General features: G+C 48.9%; 1 protein-coding gene across 1 annotated transcript in view; it reads right to left on the minus strand.

The window, feature by feature from the left end:
• LOC138497494 (ethanolaminephosphotransferase 1-like) overlaps positions 1-22,580 on the minus strand; it is a 664,324-nt gene that overhangs the window by 454,580 nt on the left and 187,164 nt on the right. Inside the window, exons 4-5 of the mRNA XM_069621021.1 lie at positions 19,205-19,279; positions 16,946-17,214 (exon numbers count right to left, since the gene is read on the minus strand). Of these exons, the coding sequence (XP_069477122.1) occupies positions 16,946-17,214; positions 19,205-19,279 (344 nt within the window). The remainder of the gene's footprint in view (positions 1-16,945; positions 17,215-19,204; positions 19,280-22,580) is intronic.

Raw genomic sequence — 22,580 nt, forward strand, 5'->3', positions numbered from 1 at the left:
AACTTCAGGTGTCATTCACAATTAACCAAGCAGGCTTTAGGGCCAGGCATAAAACTGTCCATCCCTTTTTCTATATGGTGCATTGAAAACAAATGGCGACCAGGCTAGTGTTGTCACACTTATCTTGACCTTTTGGTGCCTTTTGACCTAGCCATAAGGTTGTTCTTAGATCTACACTCTCACATCTGGGGATAAGAGCCCGTCGTAGAATGGATCATGCCCTCCCTCGAAGGACGATCACAATGGATCACGAGATCTCTGATTCATCATCCAGGGAATTCCTGTTACAGGAAGCACCCCCGAGATAGACCAGTGGATTGCACTGAACCCGAAACAAACGAGAAGCTTATTACAGAGAATGCTGCCCCAAGGCCCTCCTTCAGCAACTCAGCACTCCTACGGGTTCCATCCCCGAGGGGTCACCAGGGACCACAGTCCTTCCCCCAGAGCTAGAGTGCTGGCCAGACTGACATACATTCAGCGCAACAGGTTACGGGAAATGTTCCGTTACTTTGCTTTTGCCCAACAACCATCACCGCCATCATCCTTTCCAGGGCACACTACACAAATAGCTTGTACTTGGGTGCCCCATTTCATTTTATTACATGCTTTTCGCCAAAAGCACCAAACAAAAATAATCAAGAAAGCGGTACAATCACGTGATAATGCAACATGAGTAAAAACAGAAGCGTGGAAGGCAAACAGAATTAAGTGGAAAGAGAAGATAGAAGATGAGCTGTCAGATTGAATTGAAAACATACGAAGAGATGTAGCAGAGCGAGGAAAACGAGGAAGAGAGTTCCTGTGTTTAGGAGCCAGAAGAGTAAAGTAACAGAAAAGGGAAGAGGCACAGGGGGGTTTAGGACCAGTAAGAAGAAATACATTCTGTGATCCGAGAGAGCGAGACGGAACATAGAACAAGACTAACGAGGAAAGACAAGGAGGGGCCAGACCAAGAGTGCATATAAAGACAATTGAAAGAAAATGATAAGGATAGCATATGCAATGGCTGCTGCATTACTAACACTGGAGTACAGAGAACATATCCCCCTGTCCTTGTTCCCTCTAGACTGGCTCCCAGTCCGACGTGGAGTGGCCTTTCAGGTACTGTGTTACAGCTTCTAGGTCAGACATGGATTCTGACCTTTTTTTCCTGGAGGAAAAAATTAAGAAATGCCTTCCCACAAGAGACCTCTGCTCAGTTTCATATATAATTCTTATTACCCATTGTATCCCCCTTTTACTTATCCCATAAAACCTCTTCACTTATGAATTGGTTCGTTTAGGGTTAGATTTAAAGGGAGGAATAAGGAAATGGAACGGTGTAGGGGTTTTGATGTTGGTGGAAGAATTTGGGTAAGACAAACATGAAGGGCAATGAAGTGAATTTTAGAATCTGGGGGTTAGGGTTGTGATCAGTATTAAAGTTATGACCATTGCTTGGGTAAGGTTCAGTTTAGGCTTCAATTTAAGTTTAGCGAGGTATGGTTAGGGCTAGGGTTAGAGTTATGATCAGGGAATGGTATGGTATTGTTTATTTATAAAGTGCCTATACACAGGCAAGTGTTTCAAAGCGCTCAAAGCGGGTTAGACTATGTGTTAACTTTAGGGTAAGATTTGAGGATAAGGATATGAGGGGTTTTGGTAGGGGAAAGGATAGGGTTAGGGATAACCTTAAGGCAAGGCATCTGGTTAAGGTTAGCTGTAAGTTCAAGGATGGGGTTATGGGTGGGGTAGGGACAAATATGAGATGTGTATCCCGTGTGCCCTCTAAATTGATTTATTATCACTATGCTCCACCAGTTCGAGCGCTATACATTTTTTCTCTGGCTGCTCGATTTCAGCCTGATCCTAACATGGCTGCCATATAAAACACTCATGCAGCCTTGGCAACAGCTTTTTTTCCCACGCTGTGCAGTGTGCTCCTTCAGTCACTCGAAGATGCCCCGCTCTCTGCACGCAGCCTTTTGACAGCATATCTGGCCCACCACCAAAGGTAAATTCGCCAGCATGAGCACTTTTAGTTCCACATGAGCAGTCGTTACATTCAGACACTTAAATGTGACTTTCTGTTTACTTGCAGCCATACCTTTGATGGCTGACCGCTTTACAACACATTGGACCTTTTCACCTGTAGTTATTCGGTGAAAGGTAAGACACGTTTTATGCTTTGTGTACATTTATATTTATTATGTACATAACGGTTGGGGTTTAGACTCACTTCCCCCCCCTTTTTTCTGTTTAATACAACAGGAGTACCTAGAGACCAGCCCAGTGTGGCGTATGGATCTCTAATACAGTGCCTATCAATTGCTACATAGATAAGCTGTGTGTTTTCTATTTTGTGACTACACATTTTTGATTCAGTCAATTTAAATTAGTCCTGCGGCTCATACACCCACCTGATTGTGATCTCCCTTCCCCACAGCTTAGACGTCCCGTGTACAGAACCTTGTCCTGATGATGGCCATCCCAAAGATGAGGCTCATTTAGCCCAATTCTAAACGGCCGAAACCCCTGGTGTAGACATACTACTCCCCAAATTCGACATACTACTCCCCGAATTCACAGCACATTGATTGCTGTTCACACATGAAAAATCTTATCTGTTGCCTCTTAGTTGTTTTACGTTGTCTTTAGAATTCCGCTTTGAATTGTTTCACAATTGAACTGTGTCTGTTTTGTCAAACCTCCACAGAGGTTGGGTTTGTTGCACACACACCATTTTCAACTTTGTCCCGAGCATTAGTGGTAAATGGTGTTTTAAAGCATTTGTGTTTATGTTCTGTTATGGTCCAACAAACCATTGATGATGTCTATTCTCTCTCTGTAAATTGTGTTGTTGTGTTTTTGACTCCTGCAATTACAACATAAAAAGTCATCTAGAGATCTTTCTCTATGATAACAATTTCGAAGAGTCATTTTTTCAAACCAATTGTGGGAGCCCTTCGTATATGAGTACCCTTGAACCTATTAATTGGTGTATTTTGTTTCTGACTTAACCCTCCTGGGTAGAATAGGTTCCATACCAGGAGCCCGAATTTTTTGTAGCTTATTCAGACTCAGACTTAGGGCAAACAAGCTGGCTTTCCATTTCCTCTTGAATCTGACTGTGCAAATTATAACTAGTGACGAGCATGAACGCCAAGATCCGGATGGGCTACTGCAATATATAGCCAGCAAATAACTGGCATAGGAGTACTGAGGCATCAACCATCGGCTGTACAGCTACCAAAAGCGTCTCCCTTAAATTGGCAGTCTGAGACCCTCAGGTATCAATTGGCTTACATTTATTTATTTATTTATTTATTTATTTATTTATTTATTTATGGCATTTGTGCAACTCCCAAACCCAGGGGTATCACAGCGTTTGTTACAGGCAGTAAGTGAATCGGTGAGTAGTCATACAGTGATACAGCAATAGCAAATGAATGTATGAAGGTTACATTTATCTTTGGCTGCCATATAGAATGCTAATCCTCATACAATCGCAATAAAAAGAAGGATATCAGTACACCGAGACCCAAACATCGTGTACTCATACTTCAGTACTATGAGCTTCAACTAGCATCCAACACTATAACAACGCTAGGATGTATGTAATAACTTTAGTATGTATTTGTTTACTTTGGAAAAGGGCCCTATGTTCCATGCTCACTGTGTTTCTAAAAGCATTCAACTTTCTTACTGCTCAGCTTGGGTGTGGGCCACCAGGGGCGGGTTTGGCAGCACAGAGTTGGCATTCTGATATCTCCCAGGGACAGGATTACACCTCGAACCCAGGCAACTAAGCCTCCACTCTTTTAGGAGTCACAGAGTACACTCTCAAGTCACTCACACAGACAACACAACACTGATGTGCCAACATGAAACCCCTCAAAGCCGCCTCGATAAAACGCTATCCATCTGACATACTCGCATCCTTCCCTCATTTCAGACAGTCTGTGCATTCAGACTGACATGCAGCCATCCAAAGCTTTCTCCTCCTGACTGCTTCACCCTTGTGTGGACTGCCTGTTCTCACTCGCCCATCCTCTTATCTACCCCCTGAATAGTCCTTTTTCCTTCCAGCAGACTAAGGGCAGGACAACCCTTTGAGAGGGGGTGGGCGCAATATGCCACCTCACGGACAAGGCTGGACACGTTAAAACCACAAGGGAGGTGATTTGGCGCAGTATAAAAACCTAGTGACATAACATCATGTAACATAACAGGTCTAGACTGTCTGGTAGAGTCAGTCTGTGCCCTGGGCCTTTGAGGCCAAATACAAAGTGATCTCCTTAGTCCGCAGGAATCAAAGGTGGAATCCAGACGTGGACCCCTTGCTCACTATTTTTAGAGAGGCACAGCTCCACCTCGCTAATGAGGTCCAACCATGCCAAAACACGTGTCTGGGGTTGCTGTTGGTACTCTTGTTCAGAGGAGAATTGCCTAGCATTTCGGTGCTGGACTGCCCCAGGGCAGGACAAAGACTGATATGTTTGGGATATTTCTTCTCTGTGAAAGATAGTGAGCTAAAGACTCTGGGTAAATCTCTCGTAACCAGGACTAATGTCTGGCAGAAGGACTCCCAGGACCACCTTGTTAATTTGGGGATGAATAGGATACCAGCATGTGATCATTACACAAGTTGCCAGGTGTTACTATGTCTGGAAAAGATCTGGGGCTACGCTAATGTCGAGACTGTCAGTACTGGGGGCTAGCTAGCCTTTTGGTTGTAGCCCCTGAGCTGCCATCCAGGGCAATAACCAAATGATCCGGAGCTTTAGCCCCTCACACCCCCCCCCCCAGTGACGCCTCTGGCTCGCCACCTTGCTACAGACTCACCCGTGCAATTATCACAGGGTGTGTCGCGTGTACTTGCCACATAGCGTCCTGGCGTTCAGCCTCGTGTGTGTAGGCTTCCAAGAGAGAGGGATGGCTGCCTGTGTTAGCCGAGGAGATCGAGTGTGCTTACTCCGGCTGAGCCTCCCATACGCCCAAAACCCACACCACAAACATAGCCACTTCTGGAGCATTGATTTAGGTCCCATGCATGCCAGGCAGGCATTGGTACCTGGGCGATGCTTGCAGGGTCAGACGGGGGCATAGTGTGAGAGAGGGGCCTCAACGACCGGTGGGGGGTGTCTGTACTTCTGCTCCCTATATGGTAGAGGAGAGGCACAGAAGACCCCAGCCAAGATTCTCTACTACGGTAGCAATGGTCGAGCAATCAAGGCCTAGCTTCTCAGGAGGTGATGCAGGCTGGTTCTTAAGTACAGTGTAGTCCCCAAGCCCCCACAAAGGAATATCCACACTCTGTATTGGTTAGAACACAGTCTTTATATAATCAATATTCAAGGTTATGTACACTTATCATAATAACTCACTTTGTACTCCGGAAAAATCAACAATGGCAAATATATACAACTCTAAAGTGGTACCACCCTTTGTATTAGATCCTAGTAAAGTGCATCAACAATACTGTAACAATGGCACACAGACCAATAGAGTGAAACCAGCAATAGAGAGAGGAGAGAAAATAAGATGGTTGAGCAGTAGGCAGAATACTGGCCCCTACCACTAGGCACAGTTCTGTGTGGAGATCCCCCCACCTGGGCAGCCTGTAAAACAAAGATGTAGCGCACGCCCAGTCCATATATTGCTCTGCAAGTCTTATTCCCTCCTATAATGTTTTCACCCCCCCAATGTACCTGGTGGAGTCGAGTTCCTTGAAGAGGCGTCGACAAACGTCGAGGAACTCGCTGTTCGGCGACGGGGAATCGACGGCCCTTCTTGAATGCCTTCCCTTTCAAGCGGGAGGCACGGGGCGTCGAACGTCCGTCGACAAACGAGGTAGAACGGTGTCGATGAGGCGGCAGCTTCGTCCGAGCGGTGCTCGTCGGCGTCGGAGCGTCGGCGTCCTGCAAGGCAGAGGCGTGCGGGGCACCTCGGTGACAATAGTTCTGGACCGCAAAGATTGTGGAGACGGAGGCCCAGCAAGGGCGTCGAGTCGTTCGAGTCTTTGGGGTCTTCGGGTGGCGGGAAACCCACCGGCAGGTTTCTCCTCGGCGCGTTGGTCGTCCTTGACTTTCTCCGGCAGGATAAGCGGTCGACGATGCGGTCGAGAGAGTCCTTCGATTGAATGTTCTTAGGCAAAGGAGCGGACGGCTCCGGTCGTCGGCGGCACGGCGTCAAGTGGTTCCCACGGCTGGGCAACACAACTTCGACGGGCCTCCAGTGGTTACACAAACCTGCGAACCCTGGTCGACGGCAATGGACTTCGACGGCGTCGATGTCCGGGTGCTTCACTTCGATCTCCTCGGCGGCCCCGTCTCGAGGGTCTGTCTTCCAGGGCGCTTCGGCGAAGATGGAGCGGTGCTCGATGGTCCCTCGGAGCACGGGAAGAGGGCGCCTTACCAGGTCCTCTCTCGGGTCAGTCTTCGACGATTTCGTCAGCCTTCGGATCGGTCGAAGCAAATGCCACAGCAAGTCTTCTTCTTCCAGCTGGACGTCGAGGATCAGCAGTTCCAGTTACTCTTAGAGTGGAGACTCCACTCCAGGATGCTTCTGAACGTTCCTGAACGTTCCTGAACACCTGGCTGCTTCTGAACCAACTACCAGTGGTGAGAGGTCCCCAGATATACTATCCTGCCTCTCATCCACACTGCGGGTACACACTCAGCAGCCAATCATACAGAAGGGCATTCATGCAGTCAGTCAGCCAATCAGGCACACAGTGCATTCAGGCCACACTCCTCCCTTCCAGACACTCACAACAGGGAATGTGGATTGGGACAAGTACCCAGCCATTCAACACTACACACTGCATTCAGGCCAGTTTCGGGCAGGGCTGTCTCAGTCTTTGTCTCTCATGCCAGAAACCAGACAACCACAACAAGGAGTGTATATTGGTCACACACTCCATTCACCCAGGTCCCACCCACAGGAGGTACCCACAACATACAGTCACTGGGAAGGCTCCAGTCAGTCTAGCTGGGCCTTCACAACAACGCCATATATGGAACTTCCACCCAACAGCCAGTCAGGGGGAAGGGACAGAGACAGGGCTTCCCAGGACTTTGGGAAAACAAGACAACAGGCAATAGAAAGCAAGAGGCCACAGGGGCCATCTTGTTTCCTATCAGGAATCAACTGATCCCAATGGCAGGGCCTGGGTATCCCAAAATGGAGGACACCCGGAGCACCTGTCAATTTCAGCATGGAGCTGCCACCAGCCCATACCCTGCTCTGGGGCCACCCACAGGTGCCCAAAAACATACACTAGGGGCACAGGGTTGTACCCCTACCCATGGGTGCCATAAGGGTATCCCATGGGTCTGTTCCCCAAACCAAAAGAGAGAGCTGCACTGCCAGGAGTCCCACATGGACTTCGGGGCAGAAAACATAACAGAACACACGGTAAAAAGCAGTAAAAGGACAAGGATTCAGAGGCCCTGTCCCTCAGATGCATTTCCAGCATCACAGTCGCCCCCCCCAGACTGAGGTGGAGGGTGTCTAATCTCCCACGGGTTAGACACCCTCATCCAGACGGTCAACATACCTTCTGGAAAGGCCATCTGCATTATCGTGACTCTTCCCTGGTCTGTGCTCTATGGTGAAGTCTAGCCCTTGCAGGCTAATGGACCACCTGAGCAATTTCGGATTCTCACCCTTCATCTGCATAAGCCACTTCAGGGGCTTATGATCTGTTTGGACCTTGAAGGTAGACCCCGTAAGGTAGGGCCTAAAACGCCTAAGGCTCCAAACTATGCTAAAACACTCCTTTTCAACAGTAGCCCACCTAAGTTCTCTACCCTTGAGTTGTCTACTGATGAATATGATAGGGTGTTCTCTCCCTTTGTCATCTAACTGGGACAAGACAGCTCCAATTCCGGTGTCGCAGGCATCCGTCTGGACGATAAAGGGTCGGCTGTAGTCAGGCGCACTCAACACAGGTGCCCTACACAGACTTTTTTTCAAGCCATCAAAGGCCCTCTGACAGTCTTCGGTCCAATTAACCTTCCTAGGCTGCTTGGGTGAGGTTAGAGCTGTCAGGGGTGCAGCTATGGTCCCATAGTCTGCCATGAAATTGCGATAGTACCCAGTCAGGCCCAAAAAGGCCCTCATCTGGGTTTGAGTAGTGGGAGTCTCCCATTTCTGTACATCCTGTACTTTACTGGAGAGAGGTTGGATTTGACCCCCTCCTACCTCATGACCAAGATAGGTAACTTTCCCCTGAGCTATCTGGCACTTGGTGGCCTTGATAGTGAGGTTAGCCCTTTTCAAGGCCTGCAACACCTTATCCAGATGTGTCAAATGCTCTTCCCAGGTGGAACTGTAGACGGCAATGTCGTCTAAGTAAGCCACACAAAAGGCTTCCAGCCCACTGAGCGCATGGTTGACCAATCTCTGGAAGGTGGCAGGGGCATTCTTCAACCCAAAAGGCATGACCCTAAACTGGTAGAGTCCCTCAGGTGTTGAGAAGGCCGTCTTTTCCTTGGCATGGTCCGTCAGAGCTATTTGCCAATAGCCTGAGGTAAGGTCAAAGGTGCTCACAAACTTGGCAGCACCTATGGTGTCCACGAGCTCATCAGCCCTGGGCAATGGGTGCGCGTCAGTTTTGGTGACGGCATTGACTCCTCGGTAGTCCACACAGAACCTCCAACCCTTGGTACCCGCCTGGGAACTTGCCTTGCGGACAAGGACCACTGGACTGGACCAGGGACTGGTTGAGGGTTCAATAACACCCAGATCCAACATCTTGGCGACCTCAGCCTGGATGTGGTTCTTGACGGTATCTAACATACGGTAGCACCTGCTTTTGACAGGCACACTGTCACCAGTGTCAATTTCATGCTTACACCACGGTGTAAGGCCTGGCTTCAGTGAAAACAGAGAGGCATACTGTTGGAGCAAAGCCCTACAGGCCCTCTGTTGCTCTGTTGTCAAATCTGGAGAGAGATGTACTCCCTCCACTGAGCCATCCTGAGGGTTGCTATGCAGCAAATCAGGAAGGGGCTCACTCTCATCCTCTTCTTGCCCGGAAGCTAGCAAGAGACATGAGACTTCTGCTCGCCGGTGGAAAGGCTTGAGCCTGTTGACATGGAATATCTGAGGGGCTACCCCAGCGGCTCCCATGTCAACCAGATAATTGACTTCGCCCATCTTGGAGATGATCCTGAAGGGTCCAGTCCACTTGTCTGCCAAAGCTCTAGGCTTGGTAGGCTCCATCACAAGGATTTCCTGTCCCGGAGTCCAATCCACTTGAGAGGCTTTAAGGTCATGCCAGTACTTATTCAATTCCTGGCTGGCCTTGAGATTTGCTGTTGCCTGACCCATCATCTGTGTCATCCTCCGTCTGAGGCCTAACACATAGTCCCCCACTTGCTTGGCCGGACCCGGAGGGGTGGCTTCCAAGCCTTCTCTGATCAAGGCGAGGGGCCCCCTCACGGGATGTCCAAAGAGTAACTCAAAGGGGCTGAAACCAACACCCTCTTGAGGTACCTCCCTGTAAGCAAACAGCAGGCATGGCAGGAGGAGATCCCATTTCCTCCTTAGGGGTTCTTCCAAAGCCCCTAGCATGCCCTTGAGAGTTTTATTAAATCTCTCAACCAGACCATTGGTCTGGGGGTGGTAACAGGTGGAGAACTTGTAGGTTACCCCGCACTCTTTCCACATGGTTTTCATGTAACTAGACATGAAGTTGGATCCTCTGTCAGAGACAGCCTCCTTGGGGAATCCAACACGGGTGAAAATGCCCAGGAGAGCCCTGGCAACCACCTTGGCAGTAACAGTCCGAAGGGGTATCGCCTCAGGGTACCTGGTGGCATGATCTACCAAGACCAGGATGAACCGATGTCCACCTGAAGTGGGAGGGTCAAGGGGACCGACGATGTCGATGCCCACCCTCTCAAATGGTGTGCCAACCACTGGCAACGGCTGCAGTGGGGCAATGACACTGCCTCCAGTCTTGCCAGACAACTGACAAGTTGGGCAGGTCCTGCAGTGGGACTCCACCTCTACTCCCATCCGTGGCCAGTAGAAATGGGCAGAGAGACTCTGCTTAGTCTTCTTGGTCCCAAGATGACCAGCCAAGGGCACCTTATGCGCCAACTGCAGTAGGAAGGGCCTGTAAACCTGGGGTACCACCAACCTCTTGCGGGCACCAGGTTCAGGCTTAGTGGGCTCACTAACAAGGAGCTCACCCTCCAAATAAATCCGGAATGTCCTAGGCACTTCTCCTTGTGCCTGGGCCAGGGCCTGTTTCCTCAGTCCCTCGAGAGAGTGGCACTCTCTCTGTCCCTTACAGAAGTCCGCCCGGGAGGGTCCCCCTTCAGCTAACAAGCATTGAAGGTCAGGATGATCCTCCGGGTTGAGAACCTCTCCCACAGGAGAGTCTTCTGTCTCTTCTCCCACAGGAGTTGAGTCTGGGTTTTCCACTGGACCCAGCCCGTCCGGAGCATGGATCCCAATGGGTGCTGTCAGAACAGCAGGAAGAGAAGGTGTTCCCTCCACAGAGGTGGCCTTCTTGGTCTTCCTTCTTCTTGCCTTAGGCCTCGCCTTTGGCTCGGGTACCTGACCCACAGCCAGACCCGGTGTCACCTGTGACCTAGTGACGGCAGCAGCAGTCATGGGAAGACCATCCGAGATCAACCCCAACTCTACTAGATAATTTCCTAACAAAATGTTAGCAGGGACATTGTCCTGAACCAGGACAGGAAGCTTTGCTGTCTTGTCTCCAATCATGAGTGTGACTAAGGCTACAGGTGATAATTTGGGAGGCCCACCAGCTAACCTGGTGGTTTGCAGAGGAGCACCTTCATAGTCCTCTGGCTTGAGCAGGGTCCTGTCCACCACTGTCATGCTTGCCCCAGTGTCTCTCAAACCAGTAGAAGGCTGGCCATTCAAGAGGACACTTCTCAAAAACCTACGGGTGTTCTGTGGGATAGTCGCCAGTACTTCTGCATACTGGTCCCAGGCCCCAAGGGACACTAAGGAAATCTCCACCGGAGCACCAAAGGTGATCCCGGCAGAGGAGGGGAGGACAGTGGCCTCCACCTCAGACACGGGGTAAGGGTAGGTCAGGCTGACAGCCTGTACTCCAAGTGCCTTACCTTTACACTTGGGGTCACCCCTTTTGTGATCCAGAGCCCCACAGTCCCAACAAGCGCCAGGAGTGCGGGGTACGGTACTGGAACCACTGGGAGCCTGCTTTGCAGCAGGTGGACCACTACTCTTATTCCCACCCCCAGATGACTTATCCCCACTAGATTTTTGGGTCTTAGGAGAGGAAGGTTTTGGTTTACCCGACTGTGACTGCTTGAGGGACTCCTCAGCTTTCTGAGGGGCCCCCTTCTCTTTGTCCTTGTCCTTCCCACTGGAGTCCTTAGGGGACACCCGGTGGGAGACCCACTTGTCAGCCAACCTAGCCAGCTTAAAGGGGTCCAAAATGTTCTGGTCAGCCACATACTGACGCAGCTCTGGTGAACAGGCTTCAGAGAAATGCTCAAAAAACAAGAGGTGGGACAATTCAACAAAAGTCTTAACCTTGTATCCATCGATCCACCCCATCATGTTCATGTGCACAGCACTCACCCAGTCAACCCAAGACACATTCTCTCTTTTCTTAAAATCCCTGAACCTTCTAAGGTATTGGGTAGGTGTCTTGCCAAACTTGGCAATCAAAGCAGACTTCATACACTCATACTGACCCCTTTCTTCCACACCCAGCTTCAGAATACAGTCATATCCGGTTTGAGGCACTCTGCTTAACAAACACTTAGCCCAATCTCTTTTATCAACATCATGAATCGCACAAGCCATTTCAAACGCTTCGATCCATTGGAGGATATCTGAACCCTCCACAAATACACCAACCAAATCTTTCATAAACTTGGTGGCTGGGGACCTGACACTCTCACTGGTTTTAGCTGAAGTCTCCACTCTAGCTTTCTCTAGCTGGATTCTCTGACATTCAGTGTCCTGGCTCTTGAGTTCAAGGTCCTTATTTTTGAGCTCCACTTGTTGAGCCAACTCCTCTTTCTTAAGTTCAGCATCTATTTCCAACTTGCGGTATTCAAAGGCCAATTTCATCCTTAATAACTCAAGCTCCAAGGAATTGCTGGGGTTTGGAACAGAGGCAGCAGGAATGGTGGCATTCCCAGAAACAGATTCAGCAGAAACCCCAGGGGCAGAGTCCTCATTGGTTGCATTCCCCCCCTCATCAAGAGTTTCACTATCAGTCTGGTAGTCCACCAGGGCAGCTATCAGCTCAGCCCTAGACTTATCCACAAAGTCTAACTCCCTGGCTTCACAAGCACTCTGGAGAGCCTCCAAGCTCATCCGAGTTAATTTGCCATTTGCAATAGACTCCATTGTTTGTAATGCAGTTATCTTGTACACAACTAAACCTTAATTTAATAAAGGGCAAATATCCTTTGTAAGTGGCACGGTTATACACTGATTCTTAAAACCATAAGCATCCCACCGCTTGCCACCAGTGTGAGAGAGGGGCCTCGACGACCGGTGGGGGGTGTCTGTACTTCTGCTCCCTATATGGTAGAGGAGAGGCACAGAAGACCCCAGCCAAGATTCTCTATTACGGTAGCAATGGTCGAGCAATCAAGGCCTAGCTTCTCAGGAGGTGATGCAGGCTGGTTCTTAAGTACAGTGTAGTCCCCAAGCCCCCACAAAGGAATATCCACACTCTGTATTGGTTAGAACACAGTCTTTATATAATCAATATTCAAGGTTATGTACACTTTTCATAATAACTCACTTTGTACTCCGGAAAAATCAACAATGGCAAATATATACAACTCTAAAGTGGTACCACCCTTTGTATTAGATCCTAGTAAAGTGCATCAACAATACTGTAACAATGGCACACAGACCAATAGAGTGAAACCAGCAATAGACAGAGGAGAGAAAATAAGATGGTTGAGCAGTAGGCAGAATACTGGCCCCTACCACTAGGCACAGTTCTGTGTGGAGATCCCCCCACCTGGGCAGCCTGTAAAACAAAGATGTAGCGCACGCCCAGTCCATATATTGCTCTGCAAGTCTTATTCCCTCCTATAATGTTTTCACCCCCCCAATGTACCTGGTGGAGTCGAGTTCCTTGAAGAGGCGTCGAGGAACTCGCTGTTCGGCGACGGGGAATCGACGGCCCTTCTTGAATGCCTTCCCTTTCAAGCGGGAGGCACGGGGCGTCGAACGTCCGTCGACAAACGAGGTAGAACGGTGTCGATGAGGCGGCAGCTTCGTCCGAGCGGTGCTCGTTGGCGTCGGAGCGTCGGCGTCCTGCAAGGCAGAGGCGTGCGGGGCACCTCGGTGACAATAGTTCTGGACCGCAAAGATTGTGGAGACGGAGGCCCAGCAAGGGCGACGAGTGGTTCGAGTCTTTGGGGTCTTCGGGTGGCGGGAAACCCACCGGCAGGTTTCTCCTCGGCGCGTTGGTCGTCCTCGACTTTCTCCGGCAGGATAAGCGGTCGACGATGCGGTCGAGAGAGTCCTTCGATTGAATGTTCTTAGGCAAAGGAGCGGACGGCTCCGGTCGTCGGCGGCACGGCGTCAAGTTGTTCCCACGGCTGGGCAACACAACTTCGACGGGCCTCCAGCGGTTACACAAACCTGCGAACCCTGGTCGACGGCAATGGACTTCGACGGCGTCGATGTCCGGGTGCTTCACTTCGATCTCCTCGGCGGTCCCGTCTCGGGTCGACAGCCTTTCGAGGGTCTGTCTTCCAGGGCGCTTCGGCGAAGATGGAGCGGTGCTCGATGGTCCCTCGGAGCACGGGAAGTGGGCGCCTTACCAGGTCCTCTCTCGGGTCAGTCTTCGACGATTTCGTCAGCCTTCGGATCGGTCGAAGCAAATGCCACAGCAAGTCTTCTTCTTCCAGCTGGACGTCGAGGATCAGCAGTTCCAGTTACTCTTAGAGTGGAGACTCCACTCCAGGATGCTTCTGAACGTTCCTGAACGTTCCTGAACACCTGGCTGCTTCTGAACCAACTACCAGTGGTGAGAGGTCCCCAGATATACTATCCTGCCTCTCATCCACACTGCGGGTACACACACTCAGCAGCCAATCATACAGAAGGGCATTCATGCAGTCAGTCAGCCAATCAGGCACACAGTGCATTCAGGCCACACTCCTCCCTTCCAGACACTCACAACAGGGAATGTGGATTGGGACAAGTACCCAGCCATTCAACACTACACACTGCATTCAGGCCAGTTTCGGGCAGGGCTGTCTCAGTCTTTGTCTCTCATGCCAGAAACCAGACAACCACAACAAGGAGTGTATATTGGTCACACACTCCATTCACCCAGGTCCCACCCACAGGAGGTACCCACAACATACAGTCACTGGGAAGGCTCCAGTCAGTCTAGCTGGGCCTTCACAACAACACCATATATGGAACTTCCACCCAACAGCCAGTCAGGGGGAAGGGACAGAGACAGGGCTTCCCAGGACTTTGGGAAAACAAGACAACAGGCAATAGAAAGCAAGAGGCCACAGGGGCCATCTTGTTTCCTATCAGGAATCAACTGATCCCAATGGCAGGGCCTGGGTATCCCAAAATGGAGGACACCCGGAGCACCTGTCAATTTCAGCATGGAGCTGCCACCAGCCCATACCCTGCTCTGGGGCCACCCACAGGTGCCCAAAAACATACACTAGGGGCACAGGGTTGTACCCCTACCCATGGGTGCCATAAGGGTATCCCATGGGTCTGTTCACCAAACCAAAAGAGAGAGCTGCACTGCCAGGAGTCCCACATGGACTCCGGGGCAGAAAACATAACAGAACACACGGTAAAAAGCAGTAAAAGGACAAGGATTCAGAGGCCCTGTCCCTCAGATGCATTTCCAGCATCACACATAGCATTGTCTCGGGCTAGTCAGAAATGTGTAACTATTGAGCTACTGCGGTAACGCAACCTTATCTCTCACAACTGATGCAGTGATCAGTGCAGGACATACATCACATATGACATCACACATGTCATCATCCATCACATCATGAATGGCACCACTGACATCACATATGTCATCACCCATGGGATCTCTGGTGACATGACATATTGCATCAAGCAGGCCCCAAGTACTAACAATATCATGTGTGTTGAAATGAAACATAAGATGAATGGTGTCTTAGTCCCTGGCATGCTTGTGATGTGTCATGCCAGAATGCCACTGGTGATGCCGTCTGCTATGTTATGAGTTATGTCATCAATGATGCAATTGGTGATGTCCTCAATGTTCTCATTTGAAATAATATGTGTGATCAATGAACCCTTGGGGTCTGTGTCTACTCTAACAGAAATACCCTCTGACCTCTGCACTCTAACCGTGGTACCTTAAAACCCCTTTCATTGTGTTTTTAATTAGAACATAAATGTTTGTTCAGATAACAGATCATGAAGGCTGGCACATCTTTGGAAATCAAATGCTAAGGGGTCAATCACCTCAACACCCTTTCCATGACCTCAAAGCAATAGGTCATCTAGAATGAATAGTGTGATTACAGAGGCAGAGCACCCAGACAGACATTCATAGTGTGATTACATAAGCAGAGCACCCAGACAGACATTCATAGTGTGATTACATAAGCAGAGCACCCAGACAGACATTCATAGTGTGATTACATAAGCAGAGCACCCAGACAGACATTCATAGTGTGATTACAGAAGCAGAGCACCCATACAGACATTCATAGTGCGATTACAGAAGCAGAGTACCCAGACAGACATTCATAGTGTGATTACATAAGCAGAGCACCCAGACAGACATTCATAGTGTGATTACAGAAGCAGAGCACCCAGACAGACATTCATAGTGTGATTACAGAATCAGAGCACCCATACAGAGATCCATAACTAACTTAGTTGTTTCTGTACCAAAGCGTTTGAATGACTTTTACTGGTCAATGAATGAATGTCAGTCATGGTGAAAGCATTGGTAGGGGTTCGCAAGCACTCAGGCTTTGTGGGTGGAGTGCATCCACTTCAGCCCTGGACGTACAACATCAGGAAACAGGATAACCCAAAGCGATTGCTCACTGGTGTATGGACCTGAAACGAAATGTTGACATGTGCCACTGATTCCTGCATCCCTATTGGAATTGGATCTATCTGCCTCATGCCATAAGATGGAGAAGGGTCATTATCCCAAGTGATAATGACCCCTCCCAAGGTCTTTAAGGCTATTAGCAGATTGTGTTAGTAGCAATACATGCTCGCCTTAGTAGCAAGACGACACAGAGCAACACATGTTCGATCCCCGGGTCCACGCTTAGAAACCTCTGGGTATTAAGTGTGTTATAAATATCATATCATACATGTTTTTGTGGTGAAGTAAACAATCTTACTTTAGTACTGGGTAAAGTAAATAGGCAACTGAGTTAGTAAATTAAATGTGGTTTTATTTTGTAATATTAAAATAACATAGTTCTCATAAATTAGACATTTTAATTGCAGACTGGGCTCAACTGAAGTGGGTTTAACATAAGCATGCATATGTTGTCATGTACAAATAAACGGTTTCTCTATAAGAAAGTGAAAGCATTTTCACATGTTTTAGCTTTCTCTTTCGTGTTTCAAATTGGATGTTGCAGTAAAAAAGAGGCAGTGTCTTGTTTAAATACATTTTTGCCTGGAAATGGCATTGTTGTTTCCCTGTCTGCTTTTGAAGACAGAATGTTCAAAGCGGTAGTCAATACCAGTAGTTATTGACTGCAACCTAAACATTTGGATTGGCTAAGAAGAGGTCAATAACGATCTCCATGTCCTAATAGAAGACAACGAAATAAAACGGAATAAAAGAAGAAGACAAAACACGATTTAAAAAAAGTCAAACACTGTTCAATGGTTTGTAGAGACATCATAGAAACATTTAAATCCAGAGAGTATATTTTAACAATGCAACGGCACAGTTGATGAAAGATTTGGAAACACTCACCACTTGGCTTGTGTCATAGACCCAGGGCAGAAACAGCACGCCAGTGTTGTATTTTTCCCAGTGCGAGAGCGTGAACGCCATCATGACCACAAGGGTAGTGTAGAACATCGTCTGCACCGTGAGGCCTGGCACCTCTGCAGCACTCCCAAAAACAGAAAAGAGGGATAGAGTGAACAGGGAGGCGGCCCAGCTATCCAGGCCATGGTCAAATAGCTCTCCCAAAGGCCCGCTGCATCCTATCCGCCTGGCATGCTTGCCATCAATGGAGTCTGCAGCATAAGAGAGGACATGACGAGATCAGACACTTCCTGGACACCATGTGCTACACTAGAGCAGATCTTTCTAGAAAAGACAAACTGCACTATTGCTTTACATGCACATAACATTCATTTTCACATATTTTCAGTTAAGGAAGGGATATAACTGTTGGACATTTTAAAGTGAGCAATTATATTTGTTTTAATTAAGGAAACAGATATGGTGGGCCAATCCATGGTCTGCTCCTTTCTGTGAGGACACTTTCTTCAGGAACACATTCTCAATAGGATGCACTGAACAGCAGAGAACATGTCTGATGGAATTGAAGGTCTGTGAGCGGTGTCGCAGAGAGGGGATATCCGTGAATTTCATCAAAGGAGTTGTTGGACGACCTGATAAAACGTGTCAGTCTAGCACTGGACACCAACTCCAAGTTGGATCTTCCTAAATTCTGTTTCATATCATCCCAAAATCTGCAAAGGTGGACACGTTTCCCTCTTTGGGCACGGAAGGTGGTGTCCGGACATTTGGTCGAAAGACATTTGGTCGAAAGACAAATGGTCGACGGAATTTGGTCGAAAACCAAATGGTCGAATTTTTTTTTAATTTATATATATATATTTTAGGTTTTCGTTTAGGGAAAAAAGGGTTTTTTACAAAAAAAGGGGGTTGGGAGGGACCCCCGGAGGGACCCCCCCCCAAAAAAATAAAAAGTGAAAATACAAAAAAATCAAAATTCGACCATTTGGTTTTCGACCAAATGGTTTCGACCAATTGTCCTGTCGACCTGTTTTTTTTTTACCAAATGTCTGGTAACCACGGAAGGTTATTATGTTAGAGGATGAACGGGGAACCTTAAGATCAAGGAAGAAGGTGATTTACTGTATCGTCGTAAATTTGGGGATAATGGGCCTCAGTACAAGTTTGGTGGTATCTCGGCAGTAAATCTGCTGAGATACCACCAAATGGAATTACTGTTACCGCCACTTGGTCCGGCGGTATTACTGCTGTATTACAAGTGGTGGTAGGTGGTGTTAGTCCCGATTAATTGGAGTCCATAGGACTCCATGGGGGGTTTTGCCAGAATTACTGCATGCTGTAATTCCACCAAAACTGCCGCTTTTTGGGAGGAAGGTGGTGGATTCTCCAGCTCTTAGCTGGAGGAGAATCCTTCACCTCTCCCCCAAACCCGTAGTTGGGCGGTGCTATAATGCAGCGGCCAAGGAATTACCACCTCGTTTTTACCGCACCGCCCAATTTACCATGAGGCCCATTATCCAGAACCCTTTAACTGATTATCTGAATCTTGGAATATTTGAATTTGCGGCACAAGATCAGAGGACAGAGTTGTTTCTTTTCAAGGAATTCAATAATGCGTTTACAACTTCCAGGGAAGGTATCTTGAATGACTAATGAACCACTTAAATAAAAAGGAGGAAACTGGTGTACATGACATAATAACAAAAAGTAAAAAAAGAAAAAAGGCACACATAGATGTTTACCTACACAGATGATTTATGCTTTGTAATAATTAATACCAGTGAGCACATTGTCCCCCTAAATTCTGGCAACACGAAAAAACAGCACAGATGTCCCAGACACCATACACACGGCTAGCCAATCAACAACTCGGTTTGCGATGTGTGCAGGCAGGCAGGGAGGCCGGCCAGCTCTGGGGCAACAAAGTGCAACATGGCGTCAATCCCTAGTCATTCACTAGGAAGCGGGAGGGGTACTTTACCCATTCATGTAAAATGGCGCCCTGCAGTTACTGGCATATTTTAATGGCTCACGGAAGCAGACAGATTAATTAAGAGTGACAATTTATTGCAGTTGGGCTCTTTTTCGAAACAGAAAGTGGATGAACGTAGCTTGAAAGCCGGTTAAGCCCATCTTGCTGGGCGCTCTTTTAAGAAGGATCAGCTAGACTTAGCAGCATACATGTCTCTTTGCATTTAGGAGAGTATTTGCCGACAGAAGAATAGGGTTTACATACTGTACCTAATCCATAAGCGCAGAAGGTTGCCAAGGCCGCAAACAGCCAGACCCAAGTAGGAATCGGCTCATGAAAACCAACTAGAAACATAAGAAATTGAATAATTCAGCTCGATCTAAAATAGGAAATCACAGGCTCGTTGAATTAATACAATTTATGGAAAGATGGAAAAATAGCCTAAGTAATATTATCACACCTATTTTGGAACATACATGCTATTTTCAAGAAACAATCATAATATAAGGTTTTGATATAGAAAGTGATACTGGATTCGGCACCTTGCCACGCATGCAAACAACTATTACCTGAATAATGGGACTCAATTAATTGGCCTCGGGAGGATAAAGGGTTGAGTGGGCCCTTCCAGGGTTCACGCTTGTAACGTGCTGGCTATATGGCAGAGGCAACTACATCACAAGTCAATTATCCAAACTAAGCTATGTTTAGGTAAATCATGTTTATGAGGATAAAACATCAAATGGCTCCACATGCAATCTTTCTTTGTAAGGGCCATGTACTAACATCATGTGACCTTCATACTGGACCTTGCTCCATGCCAAGGTTTTCAAAACAGGATAACATGGTGTATGACAGTGGGTAAACATTTGCTATTTCGTGTATCACATTTAATAGCATTAGAGGTACTCACGTTTGGCAGTCAAAGGCATTTGATTGTTCATGGTTCGGCTGGCATACTAAAAGCTGTGATTTACAAAGCTTTGGCATTAAGGATTATTTCTGTGACAATCAAACCCCAGCAATTCCTTGTAGGAAATCAAGAGTACAGCAAGGCCATTGCCATTGCCAGGCTGTTTTCAGATAAGATTGATAAAAAGGACACTAATCGTAGAACTAGAGATCTTGCTGTATGGCTGGGAACTTGCGTTATGAAATGTTATAATTCCCAAACTGTCAGAGACATCACTTCTCTGCGCCTTAGCCAAGACAATAGGTTTTGACTGTTCTATAGCAAGAGGAGGCCGAAAATGCTCCAGTAAACATCATACCATGACTAAAAGAAACAATACCGTTTTCACAATTATAAATGATTACACTCATTAAACACAAACCAAGCAAGCACTGAAAGCAAAACAAACGCTGTTCTGTCAAATATGGACATCTGGCACCCTTTCTGTTAAATTATCAGCAGAAGCAACCAGTTGCAAGAAAGGCACGCACATAACGCTCCCCTTCCAGCAGATCGCAATGCCAGGAACACCTCTGACCTGCTGCTTAGGGTTGAGTACTGAGTTCCATACTGCTGCGACCCCTGGTGCATTTGATTGGAGTTTTGGCTTCAATTTGTCCAAATTTGTCCCAGTGCTTCCCAGTCCATCTCCCCGATTCCCTCTGCACCAGCTTCCTTGTTCTTCCCCTGCCCGCCTGCCTCCCAGACCACCCTGATTGGTGAAGTATATCAGCACTTCCCCGCCTGCGGCCCTGGGTTAGCTCGGTGCTGCAGCCTCATAGTTACTGAATGCTGACCAGGGTGGGGGGCGGGCTGGACTCTCACCTCCCTCGTTTATGCTCCGACGTGGAGCGCATTCTATTTTCACCGCTGGGCGGGCCGGGCATGTGGGTGGTTGTTCCTTTCTGGGGGCTTGCTGGGGCGGGGTGGGCAGGCACTCACTGTCCCTTCTTTTCGGCAGGCTTCTGCTTCTTGCTGGGGATGTTTCACCCACCTTGTGCCACGCGGCACAAGGTGGGTGAAACAGTTACATCCACCTTCTTCTTCCGCGGTTGCGGCCGTCCCATTACTTTCTCATTTTTGCAGCGGATGCCGCAGCGGGCTGCGGGCGGACCCTCTCCCTGGACGCACAAGCACCCTCTTCTCAGAGGGCCGTGACCAGGGAGGATCCGTGGCAGGGCGCCGGGCACAGCATCCATCCCTCTCTACCAGGGCGTGGATGCTGGCGCCTCGTCCTTTCTCCCTTTCTCCCTCCCTCCTTCCTTCGTTTATTTTGTCAGCCCACCCGCATCGTTGTGTTGGGGTCGGCCGCTGTTGCGGCCGTAATGTAAGGCCGTCCAGGACGTGACGTCAGGGGAAGGGGAGGGACGGAAAGGGAGTTCGGCAGTTGCCGCCAAAGTAGAATAAAGGAAGGTTGTATGCATACCTGGCTCCCGCGTGTTATTGCAGCGAGGTCTGCGCGCGTGGCGTATTACTCGGGTTGAGGCCCGACAATGGCGACGAGGAAGTACGGCCCACTGGTGCCGTGTTGAGGTCCGCAATCGTGCGGTTCGGCGCACCTCCACAACACTCGACAACTGGGAGCCGCCAGCTTCCGACTGCAGCTCCGGACCACGCCGTGAGCCCCCGGACTGCGGGTCAGCACACCACACGGGCAGGCACAGCCCCACCGTAGGGGTGCGGGGACAAGCTCACCATCAGAGGCACGTCGGTCGGCGGAAAGCTGGTCAAGATGTCGGACACTACAAGTACGCCTGCCTCATCCACAGGAGGGGCAAGCACCGCAGCAGCCTCGCCAGGAGGTGGAGATGGAAATCAAGGCAACAATCTGCCCACTCACACGGAAGGAGGAGCAGCACAGGTGATGCACATGCCAAACCCCTTCGAAATTAGAGACACGTCAAATCTGGGGCCCCGATGGACGATATGGCTCAGGGACTTCAAATTCTACACGGGAACGATAGGGCTGACTGATGACGCAAAGTTGAAGAACACGCTGTTCATGGCAGTCGGGCCAGCAGTGAGGGACATAGCCGGAGAGCTACTCAACGTCGACACAGTAACATACGGCGAACTCCATGCCAAATTATCTGAATATTTCGCTCCACACACAAACGTCGACTATGAACGTCACGTATTCCACACGACCAGGCAAGAAAAGGGCGAATCCATCGACAATTTCGTTATGCGCCTGCGCATAAAACTAAAGCATTGTGAATTCCACAAATATTCAAACGAAGAAGCCCTCAGATCGCAAGTGATCGCGGAATGCCTCTCGCAACCTTTTCGTAAACAACTCCTGCAGAAACAAAGGTCACCTGAAGAAATCCTAGCACTGGCACGCATGGAGGCCGCCGTTGATTCGCAACCGGACAATCTGGGGAAGGTCTCCATACAACAGCCAGGAGAACACACGGAATCTGTCAACAAGCTCTACACAAGCCCCAGCCAGGGAGGGAGGCGCACAGAGGCCACCTGCTACAAGTGCGGTTACGAATATCTGCACGCCGGGGAGTGCCCGGCCCTGGGACAGCAATGCGCTGCATGCGGCGGCATGGACCACTTCAGGGCCACGTGCAAGAACGCCCCAGTGAACGCACAGGGCAGACCCCGCACACAAGAGAGACGCCGATATAGTCGGCAGAGCCCGCCCAGATCCAGAGGAGAGAGTGACAGGAAGCCGACGAAAAGAG

The sequence above is a fragment of the Ambystoma mexicanum genome, chromosome 5q (genome assembly GCF_040938575.1).
Source record: "Ambystoma mexicanum isolate Mex_15411 chromosome 5q, UKY_AmexF1_1, whole genome shotgun sequence".
NCBI lineage: Eukaryota > Metazoa > Chordata > Amphibia > Caudata > Ambystomatidae > Ambystoma > Ambystoma mexicanum.